At 38.8% G+C, this 16,718-nt stretch overlaps 1 protein-coding gene across 1 annotated transcript; it reads right to left on the bottom strand.

Moving 5' to 3' along the window:
* Positions 1-9,697: 9,697 nt before the first annotated feature.
* On the bottom strand, positions 9,698-11,847 carry LOC18432854 (uncharacterized). The gene is made up of 3 exons (XM_006842953.3): positions 11,218-11,847; positions 10,744-10,873; positions 9,698-10,545 (listed from the first exon to the last, which is right to left on the bottom strand). Exons 1-3 carry the CDS (start codon positions 11,351-11,353, stop codon positions 9,756-9,758), a joined length of 1,056 nt encoding a protein of 351 aa, XP_006843016.1. The 5' UTR covers positions 11,354-11,847; the 3' UTR covers positions 9,698-9,755.
* Between the last annotated feature and the right edge of the window lie 4,871 nt (positions 11,848-16,718).

Below are 16,718 nucleotides of genomic sequence, written 5' to 3'. Positions count from 1 at the left end.
AGTAGAACATGCGCTATATGGTGATATACTAATTAACACAAATGTACCTGATGAAAACCTTTTAACATAGAGGATCTAACTTGGGAGCTACACTTTGATGGTGCCAAAAATGAGTATGGCGCAAGAGTGGGCACCATTTTATGCTTATCCGAAAGAGTCATGATCTGTACCGCTGTAAGGTTTAACTTCTCATGTACCAATAATGTAGCTAAATATGAAGCCCTAATAATGGGGCTTGAATGTTCTGTCGAACTTTGAATCAAAAGATTATGGGTTATCGGCGATTCACTCCTTGTGATAAGTCAAATCCTTGGGGCATGGAATGTACGAGAAGAATGATTGGCTCCCTACTATGAAAAAGTACGGTGCTTGGTTAGAAATTTCAAAGAGATCGCCTTCTAGAATCTGGCAAGGGTCAATAACAGATTTGTGGATACCCTTGCCACCGTAGCGTCCATGGTTTGTATCCCTCTGGGGTGTAGATGTTAAACCCTTCTACGTAAGGCACAAACACAGTCCCTCTCTCCCGAAAACAAGTGAAATTGAAGAGATTGATGAAAATGAAGAAGAAATGGGAGGGATCTTCACCATAAATGAAAAAGGCTAGGTAAAAATTAAACCATGGTATGGTGATATACTCGCCCTTCTAAAAGGAAATGAATATCCAAAAGGGGCAAGTGCAAAAAGCAAGGAAGACCTAAGGAGATTTTCAGTCAACTTTGTTGTCTGGGGAGGCCAAGTTTATAAGAAATCATTTGATAGAGTCTTTTAAGATGTATCAACGATCCAGAATCGATAGAATTCTCACGGAAGCACAAAATGAAGGAGGACATCATAGGGCAGCCGCTCTCATCCAGAAAATCAGGAGCCAAGAGTATTATTGGACTACTATGGCTGGGGACTGTTGGATGCATGTGAAGAGTTGTCCAAGCATCAAATATATGGGGACCTCGTTCACTTGCCGTCCATGCCTCTGAATTCAACACCACCATTATGGCCCTTTGCAAGTGGGCCCTTGATGTTACAGGAATGATCTCATCTAGAGCATCAAATGGACACAGGTTCCTAACTGCCACTTAATACTTCACCAAATGGGTTAAAGCTACCTCCTTTTTAAAAATTGAAGGAAGACATGTGGTGTGATTCCTTAAGAACAACATCATTTATTGATTTGGGGTCCCAGAATCAATCATCACTGATAATGGGATGAAATTAAAAAATGATACTATCAGAAGGGTATGCAACCCAAGAATTTTCTACAGCATATGACCCTCAAAGAAATGGCCAAGCTGAGGCTACCAACAAAGCCCTTCTCAGGATCATTGATAGAACCATAGAGAATGGGAAAGACTGGCATAAAAAGTTACAAGATGCCCTATGGGCATACCAGACCAACATGAAAACACCAAATGGTATGAACCCATATTCACTAGTCTATGGTATAGAGGCGATCACGCCTATTGAAATTGATATCCCTTCTCTTAGGATAATTGCTCATCGCACTTTAAATGATGATGGAATACATAAAGCACGATTAGCCTCTTTTCTCACTCTAGATGAGAGGCAATTCCAAGCTTTTGAAGCTATCATAAGCACATCGATCGAGCCTATCTGAGAAAGGTCATTTGAAGACAATTCCAAGTTGGTGACATGGTACTAAAGAAGATATTCCACTCATCTACCAACCCACACCCATTGGAAAAATTCAAATCTAATTGGGAAGGACTACACATGGTAACCAACGTACATTAGGGCAACTCTTACAGGATAACAAACCGAGATGGGTTGGAAATACCTAACCTTATTAACAACTTATAAGAAATATTACCCGTAGGGGGAGCATACACAAAAAATAGAGGGAAACAGAAAAAATTAAAAATCCAAAAATATATATAAAGAGGGTGGACATGGTGAAAACCAGAAAGTGGGCCCATGAGTAAAAATGTCGAAATAATTGGACATGATGAAAACTCGAAAGGGAGACATGGGTAAAAACGAAATGACGGACATAGTAGAAATACTATGGGCAAAAAAGTCGAAACAAAAATCTAGGAATAGTAAAAATCCGAAAAAGATACTATTATCCCATGCCATGAATGAAAACCCTAAAAGGGGAGTTGAAGGCTCAGATCTACTAAGGAAGGCCTACGGTAAATTCAAGGATCACAAGTCTCCTAGAATTCTCATGATATTCTAGGGAAGTCTGAGGAACCACGAGAGGCACTCCTTTGGCCTCTAAGATGATAGGATAAAGAGAAACCAAAGAACATCTATTGATGCGTAAGGAAAAGGGAAAATGCTCGAGGTGAAAAATACTTGAGATTTCCAAGTCCTTATTGTCTAAGACGGAACCGGCCTAACTCTCACCAGGCCTACTGAAAATAAAAATTCCCTTTTCAAAAAATGATCACTTTTAGAAAAGAGGTCTTTTGATTTATAAGAATCGACTCTTGGGGAAAAAATTCATTTTTGAAACTAGGGTCTTAATCTAGTTTCTGGACTAATTAAATTCGTAAAAATATGCTTAGTTTCATTTACACCAAGGGGTAATAGCTGTCTAAACTATAAGACCCACTCCCGTTTTAAAATGATTTTATGAAAATCGAATTTCACTCGCTCCAAATTATTTTCAAATAACTTTTAAAATAGGATCTATAGTCCATGGTTGTATGACCCTAAATCGCTAACTATTATTTGATGGAAACAGTATTTCTCCGCCTATGACAAGTCTAACTAGTGCAAAAGGAGGTCTCTCTCTCGCCCGTGTTTCTGAGGCACTTAAGGGGCAACTTGTTTTCCATTTTATGCATGTTCAAGATACAAAAGGAATGGCTTATACAAGTTCAAAAGAAGAATATATTTGGTTGAAAGTGTGTGCACATGGTTGAGGTCAATCAACTCATCTAAATAGAAGAGTTATATATAAATAGAAGATATATAAATATATATATATATAAATATATATATATATGTGTGTGTAATCAATGGGCATACCATCAGATTAGCAAGAGAGATGAAAGCATGATAGCAACAAAACCCAAAAGTATGGTGGTAAGCGAAATTATTACAAACCCAACAAGCCAACTGTATAGGGAACATAACACCCTCAAACAACAGTCTCTCACAAAAGATTAAATATCTAAGACAGTACTGCCCATTCGGGAGGGGGTTGGGTTTGAAGAAGAGGCTTCTTAGTTATCGTTAGTCAGATGAGACCCGATGCCCACTGGGATAGATCTATGGGCACCCGACCTATGAGACCTCATGCTGCTTGACCTAGCTGCATATGTATCAAAGGTCTCCTGCTGGGGACAAGATGTAGCCCAAGTGATGTCTAGCTAGCCGCCACAAGGGAGCAAGGTCACCGCCCTTCCCAATATACAGTACCTCTAGAATCCTGACCATATGCTCCTTATGCTCAGATTCCGCCGTTGCACGTTCCTACAAGAGGAGGAAGACAATGGTAAACAGAAGAATAATAGAATTACAAAGAAAATAAATATGAGAATACATACACTCTCAGCCTGAAGGACAGCCACTTGAGCCTGAAGACCCTTTATGTCCCAAAGGATAGCCCCTAAGAGATTCGATGGCACTGAGGGAGGAGCACTAGTGGAAGGGATATCCGATGAAGAAGGAGCCAAGTGTGGCAGATTATCTCTCTCTCTCTCTCTCTCTCTCTCTCTCTCTCTCTCACTCACTCACTCCAATTGGGTGCGAATTCGCTAACAACTTAGCCAGGATTTTGTACAAGCCCTACAGGAGACTGATCGGATGAATATCTTGGAGGGACTGGATGGTGGCCTTTTTGGGGATGAGCGAGATGAGAGAAGAATTAATGCCATTAATGACATAGCCATCAAAATAAAATTGAAGTAGCCATGCCATGATGTCTAGCTTGACTAGGTCCCATAACTTTTAAAAGAACACCAGGGGAAACCCATCTAGGCCCAGGGCTTTATCTCTCGGGAGGCCAAAGACCGCTTCCTTAACTTTTTCAAAGAAAAAAGCACGCTCAAGGGTTTCAGCAAAGCTGAGGGAAAGGGTCTGGAGGGCACATGTTGAATATCAAAAGGCAAGCACTGCTCCTAAGAAAGGCTACGTGAAAATGGTTCACTATAACATTCTCAACATCAATGGAATTATACATATTAATCGCAAGTATCGACAAACCACTATTGCAGTTGGTGCGATGTCTGGAAATGGCTATGTCATGAAACTATTTAGTGTCTAGATCACATTTTCTGACCCATTTGAATCTAGATCTCTGAAAGCAGAAGATCTCTTCCATGCTAAGAAGGTGATCCAAATCATTTAACTTCTTTTACTTCTTACTCTTTTGGTCTAGAGATAGACCACCCTCAGATTGCTCCACAGTGTTAAAGGAAAGAAATTCCCTTTCAATAACACTAATCTTTTAAGCAATATTACCAAAATGGTTTTTACTGCACTCCTAAAGCTTAGCTTTAAAGCCCTTCAATTTATTGGTTAGCACAAAGCCAGACCATCAACAGACCAGGATAAACTCCCAAGTATTCTTCACAACCTTCAGCAAAGAGTTATCTTTGAGCCACATTAATTCAAATCAAAAAGGGGATGGACCAAAAGTCACTCGAGAGATATCCAAGAGGATAGGGACGTGATCAGAGGCAAGATGGGGAGTAGCCTTAAATAGATATTTAGGAAAATGGTCGTCCCAACCTTCAAAGACTAGGAACAGATCCATCTTGGATAACTTGGGATAAAAAATGGAGTTATTGAACCAAGTAAACTTGGTACCCACAATCTCATAATCAAAGAGGCCATAAGAGTTTACAAAGGATTCGAACAAAAGAATTTCAAGTTTGATGGTCAACCTATAAGAGATTTCATGTGGAACCCACACCATGTTAAAATCACCAGCACCACACCAAGGGGTCCCACATGAAGTTATGACACTAGATAAGGAGTTTAAAACCTGCTATTTTTTTCCTATAACATTAGGGCCATATACATTTGACATACACCATTCAAAGCCATTAGAGTCAAAGAAGCAAATAGAAATTTTTCGAAAGGATAAATGAAGCAAAATTGCCATTAAAACAGTGGGGTCCCAAATAGTCAAAATACCACTAGAGAGGCCAATAGAAGTATGATAAGCAAAGTCTAGGGGATGAGAATCCAAAATTGATCAGATAAGAGAAATATTAAGAGAGGTGAGCTTGGTTTCCTGCAAAACCAAAACGTTAGGTCTACACCTACGAACAAGCTAGCGTAGCACCGTCCTTCTTCTAGCGCTCCCAAGCCCACAAACATTCTGAGACAAGGAAATCAATGAGGATGAAAACCGTTCCCCCTCCTTGTGGCACCAATGGCACCAAAAGAAAAGGGGTTAAACTTCAGGCCACTAGCCAGTTCCACAGCCTCCTTCTGCAGCTGGCTCCTCCTCATTCTCGGGCGAGGTGCAAGGATGTCCTCTGGAGCTATGGCCACCTCCACGATCCTGAGCATGACCTTCATCCCCTCTAGAAGGTTGGTCGCACTATCTCTAGTGATACCTCTTGTGTGGTCCTTAATGGACCAATTTTGGGCGTCTGCTGGCAGATCCTCTTTAGAGGAATCTGAGGGTTCCATCACTAGAAGACGAGGGACCCTCGGAGCATCAGAGATTGTAGCCAGAAGAAAGGCCTTCTCCCTATGCTTCTGGGTGACCCTCAGGAAGGGTTCCTTAAATGTCAACCTACCCTAAGCCCTACCGTATTCCTAATTCAACAGGGTCAGAACCTGGGCATTATCTGGTGCATTGGCTGGCTCAAAGAGGATGATATCTCTCTCTTTAACGATATCCATGATAGTAACTAGGGGGGCCATCAGGAAAGCAGATGAAAAGGAAAGATAAAGATAATCACAAACAAACGAGACCGAAAATTCCACAATATCGAAAAGGGCCTAGGATTAGGGGACGATAGAGACGATGTTGGGGGGAGAAAAGGCACGATCTGCATGTCCTTCCTTAAATCGTGTTGGAAGGTAAAAGATGGTACCTTTTTGAGGCCTGACACATTTTCAACTAGAGATCCCACTGCCCTCAAATCTTCAATAGATGGCGATCTCCGACAGTCAATAACGGACTCTCGTCGTCCAATGGGATTTGGGTCCAGGTCAATCTTCCAAGGCGTCTCCTCAAATGATATGCTCCGTACTTCTCCAGGAAGGAAAAGAGACAGCAGCCCTACAAACGCATCACTTGACCATTAGATTTCATAAGGCACACAGGGAGCCATTAGAAGGTGAACCACAATGATTGGTTCGTCTCCAAAGGGCGGCACCTTTTCAGAGTAGGTTCTTAATGGCACTGTGGCGGAGGACGCGTGAGATACAACTAGCGACAGTTGGATTTTTGAAAGTTAAAAGCTTTTCCTTTTTGATGATTCACCATAAAAAAAAGAAGAGCTGGGGCCAGTGGTTTCTCATGCATAGGCCTAGGCAGACCATGAACTTTTATCTTCTTGGATAAATTTGAATTTGAATTGCGAATTTAATGTGCATGGTCCTTCGCACCAACGGGCCTTACAGAGCCTGAAGTAGCCAATTTTTTTCCTCTATTATTTCTGGTATGTCTTCAGAGGACGAGAATCGCTTTTAAGAGAGACCCTTATTTCTTTGGTAACCAAGGTCCAATGCTGGTCACCATCTCTCACATCCTCTTTCTGGGGCCCGAAAACCCTGGGCAAACCAGAGTTCTGGTCGTCTCTGGATGAAGTGGACGATACAGAAGCAGAAGATGATCTAGGGTCAGGAACAAAGTTCTATCCTTGTTCATCCTGGATAGAAATGCTGAAAAATCGTAATCCACCTTAAGAAAAAACTTATCCGAATAGATAAGGCCAGGATAGGCTGAATTTTCAAGCATGGGGTCCCCAGACTAGGACCTGCTGAGTTGAACCAGATGATTTCCAACAACTTGGCACAAGTCTGAGCTACAAGACCAAAAACTTCCTTGGTCCAGGCATGGATAGGAATTCCCAAATCCTTCAGCCAAACAGTAGGTGGTCGGATTAGAGAATGGTTGGTTTGAACAGACCAGCACTCCACCGTCATAAGAACCACCCTTGAAACTCCAGAAGTATTGCTTAAGGACTCTAGCCATGTCCTCAAGCATGTCAAAGATTATCAAAGCTTTGTGGTTTCAGATGTCCCTACTGGTCAGGGAACAATGCCATGCGCGTTGAGCCAAATCTTGTAGCTTACTTAGATTGTCAACAGAGGGGCTAAAGGAGCACACAAGGGCCCTTTGGAATGGAGACTCCCATTTTTCGATGGCACCATATTTGACTTCAACCACCAATACTCCTCCTAGATTTTCCTCGACCGGTTGTGAAGGTGCAGGGCCCGATCCAAAGCAATCCTCTTTCCAGTCACCATAAGTTGAAGAAAAGCTGGATCCAGCAGAGCCACAAGCACTTTTGAGAATAGAATGGCCAACAGGGGGTGTCTTAGATGCCCTAGAAGAGCCAGAGCCACTAACCTTATGATGCGTAGGAATGACGCACCCCATCAGGGCCAAAGGAGGAGGAAGGAGAAGAGGAAGATCTAGTACGAGCAGAAAGGGAATGCCAACCAAACTTTCCCATAAATAACAAAAGAGGAAGCCAAAAGAGAGAGAAAAAAGGTCAGAAGAGAGAGAGAGAGAGAAGAATGGTCAAACAGAAAGAGAAGAAGCAAGAGAGATAAGGAGACGGAAGGAAGGAGAAGGAACAAGAGAGAAAGGCTCTTTGAGCGCTGTGAGGGAGTTTTGAGAGAAACTCTCTTTGAGCATTGTGAAGTAATCCAAAGGAGAGTACGGAGAGAGACGGTGGGTTCAGGGGGGGCAATGAGGAAGAAGCCTTTGCTCGTGGTGGAGACTTGGGTGCAGAGGCAGTCTCCTAAGGTGAAGACCTTCCTCGCAGTGGTGACTGAATGGCCGCACTCAATCTCTCATTATTCTATTTCCTAAAATTTTTGGAACAGAACCCTCACATCCTTTTGATTTTCTTTCTTACCCTTATTCCACAAAAAAGAATCACATAATTTTCGCCTTCCAAAGATTTAGTGATACATATAGTTGTATGTCTTGCCCTAGAGGAATCACAAGGCATAGGGTGTTGATTTTCTCTGTCATAATGTGTCTTCTACGGGTCTCAAGGAGGCTAAAGAAGCTAAAACACACGTATAAATGAAAGTGGAAGAAAAAAAAACCCGACTTCCTTTAACTTTGAAAGAAAAATTAGTGTCGCCAAAGGTGAGTCAATGTTTGTCGGATGTTAGAAAATGATTTATTTATTTAGCTCAACTCCACAATTTGTATGGTATGCCCCAAAAGGGATGCAATTGTTTATGCCAAAAGACATTCTACTCCCGTGAGACCAGAATTTCCATTTATTCCCTCATATATAACTCTAATTAGAAATAGTTTTAGAAACCGCAATTTTGGAGATGCAACCACTTCAACCCATGGATTATCCTCAATATAAAGAAATTCCTAATCGCATGCTCTATGCACTTGGAAGAAAAAGTCTCGAGGTTGAATATAGACCATCTAAGTTTTATATGGTAAGATCTAACTGTTACAAAACTCAAATTTCGTTTGTTTTTTTCTAGAATAATCATCTAGTAATTAATGAGTATTTTCCAAACAGATTTAAAAAATCATCACAAGCAAGTCTTCTAACTGAGGGAGTAGAAGAGACCTATTCTCTTGAGGGAGCACAATATAATTCTCAATAAAAAAAATTCCTAATCACACCCTCTATATACTCGAAAAAAAAAAAAAAAAGGTCTCGAGATTGAATAGAGACCATCCAATTTCTAGATGGCAAAAACTAACTATTGTAAAACTCAAAAAAAAAAAAATTGTGGGAGAATATTCATATAGTAATTATTATTTTCTAAACAGATTGAAAAAAATGTTCCCAAGTCGGTCTTCTAATCGAGGGAGTAGAAGTGAACTGTACTTCCGAGGGAGCACAGTATACCTGCTCGCTTTTTTATTAAGGTTTCGTCACCTTTGGGCCTTTACTGGTTGAGAACTTTTGGGGATCAATATTTCAAAGGCATAGCTGTCTGATGTCGGCACTAATCTTATTTTAATTGCTTTATAATGCAAACAGTACTTCAGTCATCAACGGGTTACTGTCCCACCCTTGATTAAATTAAGCAAATTCAACCAATGTTCACAATCCGGTTCCCCCAATCATGAAACTCTTTTCTTTGAAGCCTTCGGACTCTTTTCCCAACTACGATTCTCCCTCCCTTTGGACACCCTCCTTCTCTCTACACCCTTCATTATCCTACAACACACTCTCTCTCTCTAGACTTTTCTCTCTCTCTCTCTCTCTAGACTTTTATCTCTCTCTCTGTGCAGCATATGGACATTCCTTTATGTCATTTGCTTTACTCACCATATAGACTCTCTCCCTCTCTCCCCCTTTGGACCCTTTCTCTTTAACCTCTCTCTCTCTCTCTGTCTCTAACTCTCTCTCTCTCTCTTATGCATCCAACATTTGCATCTCACACTAACTTCCATGCTCTTGTTTCCCAGACGGAGTCACAAACTCAGGATCCCTTCGGTTTCCAAGTCTTGCAAAACCCAATGATAGAGAACCAACTAATTTTAATTACAAGATTAGTGTATGTCTTCTCAATTTTCAAATTCATAAACATGTTTAGTCACATTAACTCATCAGAATAGCTTGTATACTTCACATTAGAATTCTGCAAAATCAGTACATGAGTCTTTATTGATCTGATTTATAATTCATGATGGGGTTGTTTGTAAGAGAGAGATTTACATTGCTGCTACTAATGCCATGATAATAATGGCCATCCCACACTGTGAAACCCTCATATTCTGAGTAATCCATGGCACTTTGTTGCTGCAAAAACAATGGGTTATCCACCCCAGTCAGAGGAACATCTCCTAAAGCCATGTCATATTCTCTCTGCTGACTGTTATCACTCATGGTTTTGGTGTTAATGATAGCATGATTGTTGTTGCTGAAATGGGCTTTTTCCATTTGGTGGCTACAATCTGAAAAGCTGACTGCCTGCTCATCTTCATACCAGTCTCCTTTTTTGGAAAGGAATCCACCATTAGGGTAGGAGTACCCACCTTTCTCTGAAGCATTCATGCCCCCAAAACCAGGCCTAAGAAAAAACACTTGTTGATCACAACCACTGGTTGTTAAGCCTTCAAAGGCTCCAAGCCATGGAGACTTGTAACTTTCTGTTGCTCTCAAAGCTCCTGATTCTGAGACTGCAACACTATCAGGTACCAGTGAAGAAGAAGGTGAAGAGGAAGAAGAAATCCATGAGGAGTTGAGAATATAAGAAATGGGTTGAGGTCTTTGGTGAGGGGGAGACAAAAATGGTGGTTTGGAGTTAGGGTTTGATGAGAGAGGGGATGGGAAAGGGTGGTGGTTTTTTGTGGGGGGCCTGCCAAAGAGCTTCTTCTTGAGCTTGGTATTCCAGTAGTTTTTAATGTCATTATCTGTCCTTCCTGGCAATTGTGCAGCAATGACTGACCACCTGCACATTGTGGAACAAGTTCCATAACCACTAGGGCCAAAAACCTAAATTGCCACCCTGCCTTTTCTACGGAGAGACTCCTCAGATTTTTCCCTTTCTGGGGTTCTGAGTTTTCTAAATTTGGCATACATGCAGCCTGTCTGTATGCTCCCTGATGAATCTAAGCAGAGAAATGAATGAGTGAGAGAGAGGTTTCACCTGCTTCCAATGCTGGCAAAGAGGTTACAGATGATCCTGTCCTCCTCATCAGAGAATTCTCCATGCTTTATGTTGGGTCTCAGGTAGTTGAGCCATCTGAGTCTGCAACTCTTACCACAGCGCTTCAGACCTAGAGAGAGAACCAGAATTTAAGAATCCATTAACTCAATAATAATTCAATCGAAGATCAAATAATGAAAGAGAGAGAGAGAGAGAGGGTTTTCGCCACTAATTCTTTTTCTGCACTTCAGATATCAGAAGTTCAGAGAGATTATGACAAAATTCTAGAGACTAGTAGGCAGGTCTTCGGCTTCTTGGTTACTTGTAGGCTCAGAGATCAGAAGATGAAAGGGAATATGAAGAAATGAGAGAGAACAACAGGTGTGTTGTGGGTTCAAAAATCAAAAGATGAAAATTGAATTATGGGAGAGACAGGAGAAATTGGGTTGTTAGCTTTGTGCTTTGATGGTTTACCTGCTTTTTGAGGTAGGGAGATCCAGTTTCCTCCAGTGCCATTTTTTTCTATGTATTCCTTCAGCTTGAGGTCTTCGTCAGGTGACCATGGCCCTTTCTTCACATTTGCCTTATCACAGCAAGGTGCCCTCCCCATCTCTCTATAACCTTTTGCCTGCAACTCAAGACTTGAGAGAGAAGCCTTAGTGGTTTCTAATTCAGGCGAGTCCTGGCTCTTTTAGATAGATGGGTGGATGGGTCAGAGAGAAAAAAATCTTCTTTTTCCTTTCTCTATTTTGGTTTCTTTATTTACATTGAAATACAAGCAATTGAAGAGATGAAACAAGTCAAAGTATGAGCCACCAAAATTTTGCATCAAATTCAAATAGAAGCTTCTACCACAGATAAAACCCCCCCACACATTGAAATCACTAGACCTACTTATCTGAATTTTATCTCTCTCTCACTAGTCCTTTGTCCCCAAAACCATAGTGAGTGAATGAAATTACTGGAGAAAGTGATGGCTCCAGTTATACATTTTTCTAAAATGTTGACTTAGTTGAGGCTGGTTTGGCCAAAATTTAATGCTAGTTCTCTCTCACACTAAAGGATGACTCTCTCACGCTAAAGGATGAGGTACTTCTAAGGCCTAGGTTTTATGAAAACGAATTAGAGCTTTATTAAAAATTCTTGTCTGGAAAGTACTTTTGGCATAAAAAATCTCTATTATGCTACAAAATTAATTTTCAATGCCTACAATAAAATTTGAAACAAAAAAATGGTACCGATCCTACATATCTATAAACACTTATTTTTAAAGTAAAATAGACAGTCATGATAATTTATTACATTATACTACTTTTAAAGCTTGAATCCTGATTTTTTTTCACAATCATAATGATCCAAGTAAAGCTTTTCCAATGCTTGACTTGCAACTTTCGATGATTTATAAAGTGAGGATTTAATTATTTTGATGAGGCTACAGCCGTATCAAACCATTCCCCTTCACTAAATTAAGTATATCTTCTATGCAGGCCATGGGATTTCTTATCCCCACTCATGAAGAAAGTAGAGTTAGAGGGTAGGCTGATGAGGGTTTACTGTATAACATATGACTTTATGTCAGGTTTTCCCACGCCCCATGTGTGACTTTCCACCTAGGCATGCATCGTTGGGCTCTCTTAAAATTTTGTATCAGTTGAGTGTTGTATGTCTCGTAGCATTTTCTTATTCAATAATGTCACACATCAACAAACACCAGCTGCCAGCTCCTGCAATGCACGGACAGTAATAGGAAATATAACATATATTTTTAAGAAGTAATTTTATTGAAAAATGGAATTTTTAAAGGAGTTATATACTACGATACTATTTATTTTTGTTATAAAGACATCACGGTTATTTTTAACCATTGGATATGAAATTTGATAAATTGAAATATATCAAAAAGACATTGTGCCCAATAAATGACACATTCTCACTTAGCTATTGGATATGAAATTTGATAAATTGGAATATATCAAAAAGACATTGTGCCCAATAAATGACACATTCTCCCTTACCCGCTTTCATGTCTAATAGTAAAAAATGGTTGAACCTCCTTGTCTGAAAAATAAATGATCTCATTGTATATGTAGGGTTCTCGGGAATCCCTTACTTGTGGAACCCGGAATCCCAAATACGTGGATCCTACCCAAGATCATGTACATGATTGGCTCAATACAAAGTAGATGAATACAATTATAAATCAAGTGCAATAAATAAAGTAAACACAAAAAACACACCACCACAATACATAATTTATGTAATTCACTCCGTAGGGCTACATCTATTGCCACGGCAAGTGAAAATCCACTATCACTATGAAAATTTCAATTTTAGGTTACAAGAGATATACCTCTCACTAGATATTCGTAAAAACTTTTCAACGATCTTTTCTTTTAAACCCACTCTCCCAATGGAGCATAACCATTGATCAATATCTTTCCCACCGCAATACCACTACCAGAAAAATAACTTCGAGAGCAACCGATAGATTTTATCTGTCTAAAAGTGGAATCCTTACCAACCCAAAATCCATAGTAGTACTGCCTTCCTATCGGAGGCCATGTCTCTCTGTCTTTGAGACCTATCTCTATTTTGGATATCTCTTCCCATAACCCCCAAAGGGATGACCTTCAAAATGATGGGTATTATGTTTTTTTTGGACTCTTTTATATAGATATGACTTTCTTGCGTCTCAGGAAAGTCCTTTATCTTTTTACCATAATACCTTTAATCTTTAGAAGAAAATATGGATATAGTAATTTGGCTATCACCAAAGCCAACAGTATGCATTTCCACTTTTAAAAGGGCGAGGTTTGCATAAGGATGCAACTTAAAACAATCAAAGTAAGATGCACCTCTTCGTACGACGCAGGTTTGGTTTCAAAATTTTTAGGATAGTGTCATAATCCATTTTCATCTCTAGTTATAAAATTTAAACTCTTAAAATAGTTCAAATCAAGCAGATCTCCAGATTATGTGTTGCAAGATGTATAATTTTTGGGGACTCCAAATCTTTTTTTGTTTTTTCTTTTCTATATCCATATATCTTGATGTCGAGATGATCAATTAGAAATAACTTTTCTTTATAGAGTTTTGAGGTACACCTTAATTCAACAATTTAACGTGTCAACCTTATATAAACATTTTTCTTTTTAAAAAATAGTTCATCAAACCTAAAAGGAAAAAAACGTTATAGAAGTGAGGAGAAGCGCAAATGTCTGTTGGACAGTAATAAAGGAGAGATGTGATAAGGTTAACTAATATTACAAAAGTGTAGTTTGGTTATTAAGGTTTTATAGAGATTTATGAAGTTTTTGGCAGATGAAAATGGAAAGTTCTTAAAGGGTCGGAACTCGAAGAGGTGTTTTGCAAATAAGTTGTGGAGGAAATGGGTGGGAGAAGAAAATGTGATGTGTGGAATCTTGTAGCGCACCTTGATGTAAATTGTAAGAGCTTAGTTATGGTCATTGGCAGTACCAATACCCTTAATTTGCATTCCTATATTTGCATCCCCAAGGCAAAAAAACATCCATCATATGGGTGCAAATGAGTGGTCTCCAAACAAGTTAAAACCATAGTATAATAAAATTATTATTTTTTATTTTGAAAATTTAGTAATTTATCTATTTTTTATATATCCATGTTAGATATTAATATTCCTTAAATGCTACGTTCAAAATCCATCTCAAAAATTAATTTTTAAGAGTATACTCATTTCTACATACGAGTATTAAGACTCATAGAATCCGTGTCATTTTTTCCTTTTGACTCATCTCTCATGAACAGGAACCATGTCAAGAGGCATCTTAAAATTGTTCAAGAGGAATAGTAAATTTGGATACATTGAAAAAATATAAAACGAAAGGGATGAACATTCTAAACATTCATTCAAATCGGATGGGTGGAAAACGTCGTTAGATATGTCTTATCTTTGGGAGCGCACACATGTTTTTCATATCGTAAAACCACGATCCTACAAAACCACATCGTTTTAAATATAAGGTATTGTCTACAAATAGACCTTTTATCTTTTGTATATAGAAGTCAGAATAATTCTTGTTCCTTAAATTTCGAAATGATCGTTGTAAGAATTTCATTAAATGGCCAAAAGCTTCAAAAAAAGAATTCTTGGACTTCGTGACTCGCACCAAACTATCTAATTTGATTATTAATGAGTGAGAATGATTATGACTTTCATTTACAAAAGATAAATAGTCTATTTATAGACACTTCCTAAATATATTTAAAGGAAAATATCTCTTTATTTTTTAGTTTTAACTTTCACATCTCATAAGACCCAAGAATAGAAAATATTGCTTGTAAACAAAAAGCCTCCATCTTTTCTATCTTACAGCTCTTTGGACCCCTTGACCATATATTTTTTACCTAAATAAACACTAAAATGACACCCTATCCAAACTCCATCTCTCTCTTTAAAACTCTTTCTCTCTCTCTCTTCACTTCTCGATGAGTTTACCAATCAAGGAGTTTAGCTTGAGCTCGAACACGAGCACACCTTTTTATGTGTGAGAGATAGATGGAGTATTAGAGAGAGAGAGATGGAGTTTTAAGAGAGAGAGATGATGATGTGAGAGAGAGAGATGGAGTTTGGATTTTACAAAGAGATGAAGTTTTGAAAGAGAGAGACGATGATGTGAGAGAGAGATGCAGTTTTAGAGAGAGTTGGAATTTTGAGAGAGAGACGATGTGAGAGAGAGAGAGTTTTAGAGAGAGAGAGAGAGAGTCATTTTATAAGTTGTTGAGATCAAAGGGTTTAGGGGGTTGAAAGATAGAAAATTTGGAGTTTTTTTGCTTGCAAGTAATATTTTCAATTCTAAAGTCTGATCAGATAAGTTAAAAATAGGAGATAATAAGATATTTTTCTTCTATTCAATACTTTTCAATTCAAATTGTTTATGACTCTAGCTGAACATCGACGTGATAAATGGATTGATTGGAGTCAGTCCCATCCTTATTCAATGGGTTGCTCGATTTTGATAATTATTTTGGTTATCAAAACTTCTAATGATTGTTAGTAAGGCAGTTTTGCAAGCTCCTTCGTGACTTCTCTTTATTAATTTTATCAACCAATGGGGTCAGTCGAACTTCAGTTTTTGATCATCCAATGGAGTCGGGCCCAGCTTTTGGCCGGGCTTGGGCCACATCTTAAGGCTGTTGCGGCCAGGCTTGGTAGGCACAAAAATATTTTTGGGGCGTGGTTGCCCTAGAACAACCTGAATTTTTATTAATTAAATATCACACATTAAAAAGTTTCCCTACAGTTATAAAGACCCGCCCGGGCCATACGAACCCTATTTGTTTGGGCTCAGACTTCGTCATCATGAATTCAGGTGGTCTAGGTGAGGCTCAAAGATAAATTTTCAGCTTTGGCTGTCCCAGCCCGTTAACAGCCCTAGTTATTGGAGGATTGGTATAGCGTCTAGATCATGTGGACAATTGAAGGGTGCACAAGCATTATCCAATTGCCCAAATTAAATATGGATGATTTGAGGGCCACAGGTTCATTTTGTTCTTTATTTTTATTTTTTATACAATTTATTTCTACATAGAAATTGAGGAATCTAGGGCACATCAACAAAAAGAAAATGATATCTCAAAAAATTGACAAAAATACTCTTGAAAGTTTCAGGGTATTTTGGTTATTTTTATTTAATTTTTTCTCATTATTTTTATTGGTGCACCCCTATAAATATGTATATATCCCCCAATATTTATTGGGTGGGGTTTGTATAGAGCCTAGGCTCTAAACAATCAAACTAGGGCCTACCTTCAAATAGTGTTGAGAAATGTGGTTTCAATACTGAAAATCTTTTTAATACCCTTAAAATATATTTTCATATTTATTTATAAAGTTTAGAGCTTCAAAAATAGTGTAGATCAACATATCTATGAAAACATGAAATCTTGAAAATTGAGGGTCCAAAAATGTGTTACAAAATACACTATTTCCAAAA

The sequence above is a fragment of the Amborella trichopoda genome, chromosome 7 (genome assembly GCF_054954075.1).
Source record: "Amborella trichopoda isolate Santa Cruz 75 chromosome 7, AtrichopodaSantaCruz75HAP2 v2.0, whole genome shotgun sequence".
NCBI classification, from domain to species: Eukaryota; Viridiplantae; Streptophyta; class Magnoliopsida; order Amborellales; family Amborellaceae; genus Amborella; species Amborella trichopoda.
The sequence above is the reverse complement of the archived record's forward strand: the minus strand, read 5'-3'. Positions and strand labels throughout refer to the sequence as shown.